Source organism: Pezoporus flaviventris, unplaced genomic scaffold (genome assembly GCF_033815535.1).
Source record: "Pezoporus flaviventris isolate CSIRO_AGI_PZ_B2104156 unplaced genomic scaffold, CSIRO_AGI_Pfla_v1 ptg000739l, whole genome shotgun sequence".
Lineage (NCBI taxonomy): Eukaryota > Metazoa > Chordata > Aves > Psittaciformes > Psittacidae > Pezoporus > Pezoporus flaviventris.
This window is the reverse complement of record NW_026893284.1, coordinates 84,006-96,098: the sequence shown is the minus strand read 5'-3', so window position 1 is coordinate 96,098 and position 12,093 is coordinate 84,006. Positions and strand designations below refer to the sequence as shown.

Below are 12,093 nucleotides of genomic sequence, written 5' to 3'. Positions count from 1 at the left end.
GCTGGCTCTTTCAGCAGGGAGAGGACTTTACCCAGACTGCTCCAACTCGCAGCCCCTGGGGTGCAGGGACCCTACTTGAAATGACAACCCTGGGTACCCCTGGCTGCACAGCTGGCTGCACACCCCTGAAACCACCCCCGGGAGAAGGCAGGCATCACACACAGCCCTTTGATGGTGCACTGGGGAATCCAATGCTTCTCCAGCCCTGCTACTGGGAAATTAAAAGAGGAAGCTCACAAGCCCCTGGCAGCCCCAAGGAGCTGTCCCAAGGGTTGTGGGTGACCCACATCCGCTGCCTGCAGGCTGCCCTGTAGCCCTGTCAGCGGGTGCTGCTACCCATCCCCCAGTGGACCTTCCTGCACACCTTACTTTAGAGACAGATCCTCTACACCACTCTGATCTGACAAACCATTTATCCCTCCTCCCTCATTTCTCTTTTTTATTTGTGCTCTTTTTCTTGTCTGGTTTCAGCTGAGGTTTTCTTGTTCTTCCATCTTTCCATGAACCTGCACTCGATAAATGCAGGTGTAGGCTGTGTTTCCCCAGTTGCTCTTCACAATAAGTTTGATGTGCGCAAAGGCTCTGTGCGTGTTCTGTGAAGAGAGTGACAAGAAAACTGAGGTGTTAAGTGTGACGGTGCAATTGACGTTTCTCCCCCTGCCCGCCCTGCTCCTGCTCAGGAACAAGCTTCCAAAAGTGGGTAGGAGTGGCTGTAGGCATCTGAGGCTCACTGCTGGTACCAGGGCTCCTGCAGAGACTGGAGGCACGGGAAGGGAGAAGACATCCTCTGGAACCTGGCCTGCTGGCGACCGCGCCTCCCTTCCCTTTGCCCCTTTACCTCTGCAGCTTGCTCTGAGCTGACAGAGAGGCTGGGGAGGTCCTCCTATGCGTGAGACAGTTGGTGTGAAAGTCCATTAAGCTCCCGCCATGCTCTCTGCCTGCCTTCCTCCTGGCAGGTGTGAGGGCACCAGGAGAAAAGGGACGTGTTGTGCTGGGAGGAAAGGACACTGTCCAGCCTGTCAGCAGGCCACAGGGTGGAGCGACAATGCTGCCCGGCAGCTTCCCCCACCAGGTATCCCTATTTCTCCTGGCACGAAGATGTTGCTTTGGTGGAGAGGCCATGTGTGCAGCTGGCTCTGCTGAAGGCAGCAGCTGCAGCAGGGGTCTCTCAGGACTTAAGCTCCCACAGGAGCAACCCTGCCCTTGCAAACCTGTTGCTGCTACCCCTACCGCATGCTACTCAGTCCTCCCAGCTCCACCAGGCCTCCTCGGCAGTGGTCTGGGCCCCTGCGCCAGGGGAGAGAGCATTCACGCTCTTCCTGCCACGGACTTGCAGGCACTGCTGGTTTTCTCCTGGGCATCTTGCCTTCATGCACAGACTGTACCTTCAGAGGGAAGGTTTGAATAGCCTCTTTTGTCACGTTGTACATGAACATCCCAAGGAGAGTTTCCTCTTCTCTGTCTGCATTCGATCCCTCAAGGGAAAAGCACAAGGAGAAAGGAGAGAAGCTCAGACTTGTCCCGGCAAAGAGGATGTTTGTATGTGCTGGATCAGCATATACTGCATGGGCTGTTGTCTACTGAGCCTCTCCTGGGGCTCTAGCAGTAGTTAAGCACTGTCTCAACCTTGTGTTTTATTCAAGAGCCCTGAGGTGCTCTCACCAGAATGAGTCTTGAGAGGGATGGAACCCCTAGAGCCCCTGAAGTATCGTGCAAGTGCACTGCAGGGCTTAGGAGAAAGCAGGACACAAATCTCCAAGGACTTGCTTGCACAAAGCAAGCAAGTTCCAGTCACGGCTTTGCCCCAGGGCCATGCCAGCCAGAAGCACCCAGCAGAGACTTACAAAGACAGCGATGTCTCGGGGGGCACTGGTGACGGTCCCGGATGGAGAGACCTCTTTGTAGATGTGCTGCACACTGACAGCAGTCAGATGGACTCGTGCTCGCAACCTGATGACCACCTGGCCCTGGTGCCCTTGTAATGGCCAGCAGTTTCCTGGGGAAATATCCGGCTGCAATCAGAACGTGAGAGTTAATGAAACGTGAGCCCATGTTCAGTTCAACACAGCTGCTCATGTAGCCTGAAGCACAGGTGCTGGTGTGTCTGGGGGGTCTAGTCCAGCTTGAAAATGAGGCACGTGTGAGGAAATGGACAAAAGCAGCAGCCTCTCAGTATTATGAAAAGAGGAGAATACCTGTTACTAAGCCAACCTAGTCAGGCCCTTACAGACACAGCTCTCTGCCCAGTGGCTCTGCAGAGGACCCCCTGCCTCCCACCCCAGAAAAGAACTGTTAGGGCTGAGTATGGAAATGAGGTCACCAGGGAGAATGTCGTTCACCCAGCTGTGACTGAGGACTCTGGGCAAGATGCCGCAGTTGAGCTCTGTTCCCCTCCTGAGGGGAGCCACTGCTTTCGATCGAGGCCAGCCCTGAGTCCAAGCTTTGGCTTCAGGCAACAGATCAGCACTGTGGGCTTGAGCATTACCACTGGACTGAGAGGACAATGCCCAAGGTCAGTCCCCAGCTTCTCAGGAAGGAAACATGCACTGGTGGTTTCTGCTACAATACCTCCAAAATCGTATCAGGAGGGTTGGGAGTGTGGAAGAACCATAAAACCCTGCAGCCCCAATTCTCTTTGCAGTCATAGGTCTTTGAAGTTCTCTGCATGTCAATGGTGGCACCTGTAAGGAAGGGAGAGCAGGTGACTGCACGAGGCCACCGAGTAGGAGGACCCTGTGCTCAGACGCCCTTTCTGATGCTGCTGGACAGCTCCACGTCTGTCAGTCCTCTCCTCATCTCCATGCTGGTAGGGGTGCCTAGCTGCGCAGGATGACAGCACCCATATGCCTGGTGTCTGCTCCTCTCAGCGCCACAAGTAGAAGGCCTGAGGGTGCTGGTGAATGAGGGCAGACCAAAGCTGAGGGCTTGCTGTGTGGGCAATAAAGGATGACGCATCCGTTCTCTTTCCAAATGCATTGATGAGGAAGAGAGCCCCTCCGTCAGCCCTGGAATGTGTGGGGGGGGGGGGGGGGGGAACAGTGCCAGAGGCACCTGCGCAGAGGCGGAACCAGGAGGGAATCCAAGAGAGCCACTGCCACAGACTTGCTCTCAGACCTCATGAAGCTCCCCTGCTTTCAGCTCCCCTGCTTAGGAGAGCAGCACCTGGAGGACATCCTCCTTTGGGGAGTGCTACAGACAAGTGCATGGCAAGGAGAATGGGCTGCTGTGTCCATACCAGAACTTTTCAGGGCCCAGTCAGATCTTCCGACGAAGACTTCCAAAGCCAACTCCAGTGCTGCCGGGTTCACCTCCTGCCTCTCCTGGGAAAGACACAAACAAGCACAGAAAATGAGCACTTCAGCAGTCAGTTCAGCATGGCTACCAGCGCCCAGAAAGGCAAAGAGTCAGTGTCAGAAATACAAGGCAAGCCTTGTCCAGTAAGCTGAGAGACTGCAGCTGACGTGAGCCACAAGCACAGTATATGTGGCCACGACCATGGGGTCCTCACTCCCTTGTTCCCACCTTCCATGCTCAGGCCATGTCCACAAAGGCTGGCCATGGGAGTGGGCCTGGGTCTCCCTGCTGCTCAGGGCCCAGCCAGAGCAGCCAAAGGTGCCCGTGCCAAGGGAAGGATGCTGGAAGATTTCTACTGCCTGAAGCACCAGTTAACCTGGGCCTAGAGAAGGGCCTGGGCAGTGCCAAAGCTCACCCAGCAATCCCCTGGCACAAGCTGGCTTGCTGCGCTCAGCAGGCTGAGCCCACTACTAATCCCAGGTAGTGCTTCCTCAGGGCTTCTGCCCAGCCAAGCCTTCTTCTCCAAAATGCAGGGTTACCTTCTTCAAACTGCTTATCTCCACCTCCAGCTGAGCCACCTCCTCCAGCAGAAGCTGCAACTTTTGGGTTTGCTCTGTCAACAAGGCGTGCAAATTCCTGCAGGAACAGGAAAGCAGATGTTGTCAGAGAGCAGCCCATTCCCTCTGCAAGGAGCAGAGACACAGGGCTTTCTGGTTTGTGAATGCTTCCCTTCCTCCCCACGCTGAAAGAAAGGCAATGGCCAGAGGGAAGTACAGGAGCCGTGGCTGTTAGAAAAATGGGTGCAGGTAGCACGAGGTTGTCCTGGGTTCAGCCGTAGCAGGAATTTCTCTCCTTCTTAGTAGCTGGTGCAGCACTGTGGTTTTGACTTTCAGCCTGGGAACAGCGCTGATAACACCGCTGGTTTTAGTTGGTGCTCAGTAATGTTTACTCTGACCAAGGACATTCTGAGTCTCATGCTTTGCCAGGGAGGAGGGGAAGCCGGGAGGAAGCAGAGAGAGGACGCTGCACCCAAACTAGCCAAAGAGGTATTCCATACCACAGCACGTCATGCCCAGTATATAAACGGGGCAGTTACCCGGAAGGGCTAGATCACGGCTCTGGTCGGGCTGGGAACCATTAAGCCGGTGGGGAGCGGTTGTATTCTCTTCCCTTGTCATTCCCTTTATCATTATTATTACTGGTGGTAGCAGCAGTGGTTTGTGTTACACCTTAGTTACTGGAGTGTTCTTGTCTCAACCCGTGGGAGTTACATTCTTTTGATTCTCCTCCCCATCCCTCGGGGAGCAGGGGGACAGAGAAGAGGGGGAGTGAGCGAGCGCCTGCGTGGTTCTGAGTTACGGGCTGGGCTTAAACCATGACAGGTTGGCTGATGTTCCTGCACAGGTCCAATTCCAGCTCAGGAAACATCTCTTACCTCAGCATCTTTGTTTCTGCTGCCGATGCCCATGTCAGAGCCTGAAAGGGAAAAACTCTCTGTTAGAGTATCCACCACCAGAGCTGCTGGGGCTTCCCAGGAGAGGCTTCCCTAGGAAGCCCCGGCAAAAGCCACTGCTTCTTTGGCTCACTCTGTGTGGACACAGAAAAGCCCACGATTTAGCCAGCCACTGTCAGCAATGCTCCCTTGCAGGAGCTGCCTGTCCCAGAGGGTCCACCAACCTCTCTCTGTGCCTTTGCCTGCATTGTCCACGCTGGCAGTGAGGTCCCACAGTAAACACCAGCTGCAATTCACATCACCAAGAGACAGTCACTTGACCTGGGTTGCTAGTGGTCCCTGAAGCACCGTGGTCTCCTCCTGGTTGCCTTGTGGATGGGGCAGCAGCTAAGCTGAGGAGGTGGGGAACACAGGGTGCAGAGACAGGACCTGCCTCTGACCAGAAACCATCACCACAGGCTTCAGGGCATTGTGTAGCCATGAGCTTCAGGTGTGCTCGCTGACCCAGAGCTCTTTCCCATTTCCCCTTACTGCTCCTGTGAGCCCTGAGACCAGGCTACATCAGCCAGGAGAAGTATCAGGAGGGCCATCAGTCGCCCTGCACAGCCCCTCTGGGTATCCCCCAGTTCAGGCTTGGAAATACATACTCCCTTCTCTCGCAGGCTTGCAGACTAAGCAAGCCCTTTGGTCCTGTGGCCAGTGCAGCAGCATGGCTGGGAGGCTACCAGTCTTACTGGTAGCTGAAAAGCAAGTCCTCGTCAAGGACGCACACCAGAAGCACTTGGACCATGCGAGTTTCCACACATATGGGCCAAAAAGGAAAGCTGGCATCCAGCACAACCAGGCTGTTACTCTCAAACATTTGCTCACACAGACTCACCAAGAACCACTGGAAGCAAGAAGACAATGAATCTCAGGAACCTCTTCTTGTGCACGGCCATCTTTTGCCTGAAAAAGGAGGGTGTCCTATGTCTGTCAATGAGGCAAGTTTCGAGCAAACCAGCTGGATTACCACTTCCAGGCACAAAAGCCACTGTTTTGGAAGCCTGCTCCTGACAACACAGCTGCCAGGGAAGAGCCCAGGAGGAGCACTTTCGGTCCACACCTTTCAAAACTGCCAGCAGCTCTTCCCCCAAAGAAGAACGCCAGGACTCACTACTCCCCGAAAGTAAAGAGGTTGAGCAAATCAAGACTTCCGCCTCCGCACCCCTGCGTCTGGCTACACAGCAGGTTCTCCTACCATGACCAAAGTCTGGGCCTCTGGCGAATGTGTGGCAGGGAGTCTGCCCAGCGGCTTTACTCTTGGCTCTCCCTGAGAACGGCCACAACACGAGCAGTGCTCGTGAGAGTGGGAAGCTGGCTGAGGGCCCTCAGACACCTCCTTTCTCCCCGTGTCCAACACAGAAACACGGAGTACATACATACTCCTTTCCCCATCTCTGCTTGACAGCAAAGATGCAGCCTGCAGCGGAGGAAGAGGAGGAAGTTGGCAGCAGCAGCAGCAGTCCCCACTGCTCGAAGCACAGCCGGCAGCACAGCCCAATTCTCACCCGCTCCCTCCCTGCACCCTGACCCCTGCAGCATGAGGCTACCGCCTCCCCAAAAGCCCAACAGCAGAAACAGGTTGTACGTACACAGTGAAGATGCACACGATCAGCAGGTATCTCCACAAGGTACCTGCCAGATGGCAAATGAGGCTGAAGACCGTCCCTGGGCAAAGAAACCAGAGAAAAGTTAGGCCTATGTCTTGAGGTCTCTTCTCCAGGATGCTCAGCCAAGAGCGTTTTGGCTCCCTGCAGGGAGGCAAGCACCGAGAACTAGGCACCACCTCTCTGGGGTGAGGAGCAGAGCAGCCTGCATTTCCCCAGCCACTTGTGACATTTTGCCAGACTTCTGGCACAGTGCAGCGCTCTGAGTTCACCCCAAGGACTTTGCAGCAAGAGCCAGTGCTGAGCTTACTTGCAAGTGCTGTGGCCTTGTCTTGACGCTTTGGTGGCCCTCGAGAGGATGAGCTGGGAGTGGACTGAGGAAAGCGTTCCACCAGCTCCACCTCTGTGAAAAGGCTCCTGTGGGAGGAAAACAAAAAAGATGCCGATTGCTCGCAGTGCTTGCTGGGAGAGCAAGCCATGCTTTCAGCCACGGCCCACCAGAAGGGGGGTGGGCAATGCACAGGGCTCTTGTGCAGAAGCGTCTGTCAGCTTCCCCATGCTGATCCGTGACCTGCTGGCTGTATTAGGCCGTGTCCCAGCTACCGTCCTAAGCTGATGCCCCATGCACGAGCAGCCAACTTCGTACCTACTCGCCTGGCCGTGGCTCCGCCCTGCAGCCTCTCGTGCTGACCGTTGGTCAGCTGTGGTCTCAAAGGAGACATTTAAGGTCCCTTGGACTCTTTTCCGTGGTGCCTTTCTCCTTGCCATCTCTGGGCAAAGGCAGCCTCCCTGCTCAGCTCTTCCTCCTAAGCCTCAGCAGTCTGGGCTCCTCAGGCAAAACCAGTTCCAGCAGCAGCTCCACGCTGCCCTTCCACGGGAGTGTCCCTGCCCGGGGCAACAGTCACGTGCAGCTGTGGGCTCTTTCCCTGCCCCACAACGCTGTATGGGTGCCCAGTTCTCAGTCAAGATTGGCGGCTCTGATGTCACAGTGGGGCTGAGCAGGGCTCCCTCTGGGCTCCCCTGGGGCAACATGGGGACTGGACCAGACTGGGGGCTGCAGGGTATGGGAAATGGGGTGGGCTGGAGCTGGGCACTGTGACCACCCCAGCACTTCCTGGCCCTAGGCAAATAAAGCTTATCAGCTACACACAGACAGGAGGGATGACAAGAACAAACATCTCTCCTGTTGCCATGGGAACTCTGTTGTCCCTGCAATTAGCTCCAAGTGGCTGCCTGAGGACAAGCGTCTGCTTCACGGTGTCCCTCCGGGTGGCCACATCCTGCTCGGGGACAGAGCTGGCCTGGCCAAGGATGAGGACATTGAAGGGACATCCCTTGAGGACAAGGGCCTTGGGTGACCAGTGTCCGAGTGCCATCCAGGGAGCCAGAGCCTTGCTGGGGACAGAGTCATTGGGACCCACCATCTGGAGGCAGCTCTGCAGAGTGGGACTCCAGTGACCTGGGTGGGTATGGTGGCCCCAGGCAGTGGCAGGCTGGTGGTCAGGGCAGGGGATATTCTGCTCCGTTCTCTGCACTGAGGAGGCCATGGCTGTGGACTGCCCAAGACTGGGGACTACAGTGCATGGGAAATGGGGTGGGCTGGAGCTGGGCCTTCTGACCACCCCAGCACTCCTTCAAGCCGAACCCTCATCTCCCAGTGCCCAGCATTCACCAGTGCTCCCCATCGCCTCCTGTGACTCAAGATCCCAGTCACCCGGCAGTATCCCCACCTGCCAGTGCACCGCAGCTGTCCTCCAACCTCCCAGTGTTCCCTAAGCCCGGGATCCTTCGTGCCCCAGGAAGAGGGGTCATTCCCAGCCCCCTGGTTACCCAAGGGATGGAGAGGGGGCAGGGAGAGTTCTGCTCAGAGACCCCTGGTCTGAGGCTAGCAACATTCCTGGGGGAGTTCTGGGCGAAAACACAGTCCTGGGAGGCAGGCGGGGCTGGGAGACGATAGTGCTGGGAGGTGAGGGGCACTGGGAGATAGGGGGATCTGGCTTTGGGGGCTGCTGGAAGGTGCTTTTGTGTTGGAGCAGTGGGCAGACACCATAGGAGGCCTGGCTGTCAGGGGTCCTTTACTTCCCTTCACTAGCCCCAGATGCCTGGGCACTTGCATGTCCAGCTGCCCCGTGCAGGAAGCTGGACTGATGCCAGCAAAGGTGGCTGAAGCCATGCTGGAGGCAGGGGTGACTCTGTGCCTAGGCCAGGCTTGCTGCCAGGGCTGGTGTCTCTGCCAAGTCTGGCTTTGCCCTGGGAGCTCTCAGGGAGGGCAAGGAGGAGTCCTGGGAGGGATAAATCTGCCCCTCACCTTCTCCAGCCTCATCCAGGACTCACCAAACCGTAGAGAAACATGACGGTCACAGTGCTCAGCATGGCCCTGCTCTTCACTATCCTGCTGTGAACTCCAGCAGATGCTCATGTGAGTCCCCAGTGCCTCGAGGAGGGGCTCAAGGCTGGGAACAGGTCTTGGCTGCAAGATATCAGCTCCCCTGCAGGATGAAATCATAGTGGTGAGCATGAAACCCCTTGAGTTGGCTTCTCCCTTTCCCAAGCAAGAGGAAAGGGAGAAGCCCAAGGTGATGCAGCTTTCTGCCTTCCACAGTTCTGTTTGTTCCCAAGCTTCCATGCAGTATAGCTCCTGATACCCAGAGCCCAGCTCCTTCCCTGAATGGTCGGACCTATCTCCGCCCTAGGAGGGCCTGACCCATTCCTTCTCTCGGTTCCTTCCTCTACCCGACATTAACATCCCATACAGTCCTGTCCCTTCAACGCCATCAGCCTGGTTAATTCACGCCAGTGCCCTGTCTTTGCGTCCCAGTCATCCCATCCCCTTTGGAGATCCCTAATTCCCCAGGCTGTCCTTCCCTCTGTCCTCACCCCTGGTCACTGCATGAACAGGTATCCCAGGTGCAACTTGGAGCAATGGGGTGGGGGGAGCAGAAGGGATCTTCCTGCTCAGACCAGAGGGAAGCCATGGGCCTGGGGAGGCTGGGGACCCCTGTACCCCACACAAAGCCCCACCAAGGTCCAATCCGGATAAGCTCTTTGCTCTCTTTCCCAGGCAGTCTTAGAAGAAAGTGGAGATGATAGCCTGAATGTAAGTACTGGGGTGGACCCAGAGGGCAACCAGTCTGGGGAACTAGATGGCAGTTTGCGTCTCCCATCCCTTGCTGGTCCCTTGCTGGTACTGGGACATGCCAGTGACCAGTGAGCTTTTGTGGTCTCTCTCAGGAGAGCTTGAGGATCTGGGAAAATTCACAGAACTGCTCCACAGCATTGCCTTGGCAGAAAGGTAAAGAAAATGTATTAGCTGTTTGCAGCCCCGCACAGAGAAACCCACTGCCTCATGCAGCTGCTGCTATGTGGACACAAGCTCTGCTGCCCTGAAGGGTCCTGTAGTGCAGGGATTTGCAAATGGCCACGTAGTGGCCATAGGACATGACACTGAGAAGAGAAAATTCTGCTGAAATAAAAAAGACAAACAGAAGAACCTGTGCAGCACATCCCAGGTAGAAGATGGCCCTGGTGTTCTGGAGGGAATTTGCCATGGATTTAGGGACAATGGTAGAGGTGGAGCCCAGGTCCAGGAGGGAGGGGCTGATGAGGAAGAAGTACATGGGGGTGTGGAGGTGCTGGTCGCAGGCTGTGCTGCTGCTGCTGAGGCCGTTGCGCAGGAGCGCAGCCAGGAGTATGCCCCGGAAGAGCCAGAAGTTCCGGAGCTGCAGCTCCCGCTTGTCTGAGAATGGCAGGAGGAGGAGCTGGGTGATGGAGCTGCTGTTGGACATTTACTGCCTCTGGGCATGGGGCGCTGTCATCGGAGAAAAAGGCAGTGACAGGTTAGGACAGGAGGGATGTCCGATACAGAAGTTCAATTTACACACGACTCTGCTCCCACTGCCCAACCTACTCACCAAGAGTAAAAAAACATCAATGCTCAGGATCCTTCCCTAGCAGGTAAATGCTGCCTCAGTGTCTTTCAGAAGGACGCTCTGAAGAAGTGCTCAGAGGGACTGGAAATTGGAGCAGCATCACCCACCCAGCACTTCCCTTTCCTGCGAGGGGTTGTTCCTTCCCGCTGTGATAAACACATAAATGTATTGGCTTTCACAAATCATGGGTGTTGCTATGTGGCTATAACTGTATGAGTTTGCAAAGCCTGCTAAAGGCAGAAGATTAGACAACAAGTTGAAAATGGCCAGAACTCTTGAGCAAAATGGAGTCACATAGCAAAAGAACTTGTAAAGGTAAAAGAAAAGGGGGGGGGGGGGGAAGGGGGGGGGGGGGGCGGAGGGGTTGATATAAGAAAAGCTAGTGCCTGGAAAACATAGGGTTAAAGTACTTTGAGACTAACTTAGGTCGAAGATAAAGAACAATGTTTGTCTGGCAGAACGAGTTGCTGAATGTGCATTTGCCTTTCGCTGTGTGTTGCTGTGTGCATGCCTGGGCACCTTTAGCTAAAGTCCCCCTGTCACAGCGGCATGCTTGATGGAAAACTCCCGTGTTACCAGGACATTGCTAATGGTCTGCTGCTGTTACTGACTGGCATTTCTCCCCTCTTTGGTGAGGAAGGTAAAGGCAAGAGAGACAAAGCCAAGGGGCAGATAAAATACATCCCTCAAGGGCTTTTAGAAGGCCTCCCAAAGGAAAGATCTAGTCTCTGATACAGACTGGACTGACATGCCCTGTCCATGTGGCAGGGCAAGATCATGGCTGGAACTGAGCTGGCAATGGAACTGGTTCCAAGTCCAGAGCCCTCCTAGCTCCAGCCAGACATTGCTGGATGCCCCTGCTCTGACAGCTGATCCCCAGTGTGTGAGAAGTGTCTGATCCACCGTCTGCTTATGCCCTTTGAACAGCTTGTGATGTGTGAGCGCGCATCAGCATTGAATAGCTGAGCTAGTGAAAGGCAAAGATGTGTTCCTTGGCCTCCCTCTGGGCCAAGGCAGGGGAGCAGGGCTGCTGTGCTGTGGCTGGTCACTCCGCTAAGGTGGTCGTGTGTTCTCAGAAGGTGGGGATGCTCAAGGGCTGGTAGCTGCAAAGCAGAGGAGGAGGGGCGGGCAGACTGCCTTACCTTACCCAGGTAGTAGTCCTGGTTTTGGCTGAGTTCATTCTCTTCCCTGTAGCTGGTGCAGTGCTCTCTTTTGGCTTTAGTCTGAGAACAATGCTGGTAACACACCAAGTGGTTTAGTTGTTGCTGGGTAGCACTTACCCTGATCAAGGACTTTTCAGTCTCTCATGCTCTGCCAGTGAGGAGGGGCACAAGAAGCCAGGAGGAACCTGACCTGAACTAGCCACAGAGATATTCCAGACCACAGCATGTTATGACCCGTATAGAAACTGGGGGAGTTGGACGGAAAGGACCGTTTGATGCTGGATCAGGCTGGGTATTGGTCAGCGGGTGCTGAGCAATTGTATTGGGCAACACTTGTGTTTTCTGGATTTTCATTTCTTTTTTTCTGTTGCTTCTTAGTATTATTATAATTTCTGTTATTGTTGGTATTATTTATATTATCACTGTATTTTACTTGCTTTCAATTATTAAACTGTTCTTATCTCCACGTACAGGTTTTCTATTCTTCCGATTCCCGTCACCGTCCCACCAGGGGATGGGCGAGCGGCTGCCTGGTGCTGAGTTACCAGCTGGGTTTAAACCAGGACAGAGGGACGCTCCAGTTTGCCCTCATCTGCCCTTACCTG

The 12,093-nt window shown here is 55.2% G+C and overlaps 1 protein-coding gene and 1 pseudogene across 1 annotated transcript; both read right to left on the bottom strand.

Annotated features, from left to right (window-relative positions):
• Window positions 1-259: 259 nt before the first annotated feature.
• LOC133264294 (SUN domain-containing protein 5-like) lies at window positions 260-3,963 on the bottom strand. Its single transcript, XM_061444240.1, has 5 exons — window positions 3,834-3,963; window positions 3,236-3,320; window positions 2,569-2,681; window positions 1,845-2,012; window positions 260-593 (listed from the first exon to the last, which is right to left on the bottom strand). Exons 3-5 carry the CDS (start codon window positions 2,665-2,667, stop codon window positions 468-470), a joined length of 393 nt encoding a protein of 130 aa, XP_061300224.1. The 5' UTR covers window positions 2,668-2,681; window positions 3,236-3,320; window positions 3,834-3,963; the 3' UTR covers window positions 260-467.
• A 2,871-nt stretch (window positions 3,964-6,834) lies between these two features.
• On the bottom strand, window positions 6,835-10,181 carry LOC133264306 (olfactory receptor 14C36-like; annotated as a pseudogene).
• Window positions 10,182-12,093: the final 1,912 nt, after the last annotated feature.

Excerpts from the sequence above, each read along its gene's own strand:
- LOC133264294 (XM_061444240.1), bottom strand. The coding sequence starts at position 2,667 with ATGCAGAGAACTTCAAAGACCTATGACTGCAAAGAGAATTGGGGCTGC. Across the intron at positions 2,013-2,568 it reads CTCCTGATACGATTTTGGAG|CCGGATATTTCCCCAGGAAA; the intron begins GTATTGTAGCAG and ends TTCTGATTGCAG. Across the intron at positions 594-1,844 it reads CCCGAGACATCGCTGTCTTT|AACACGCACAGAGCCTTTGC; the intron begins GTAAGTCTCTGC and ends CTCTCTTCACAG.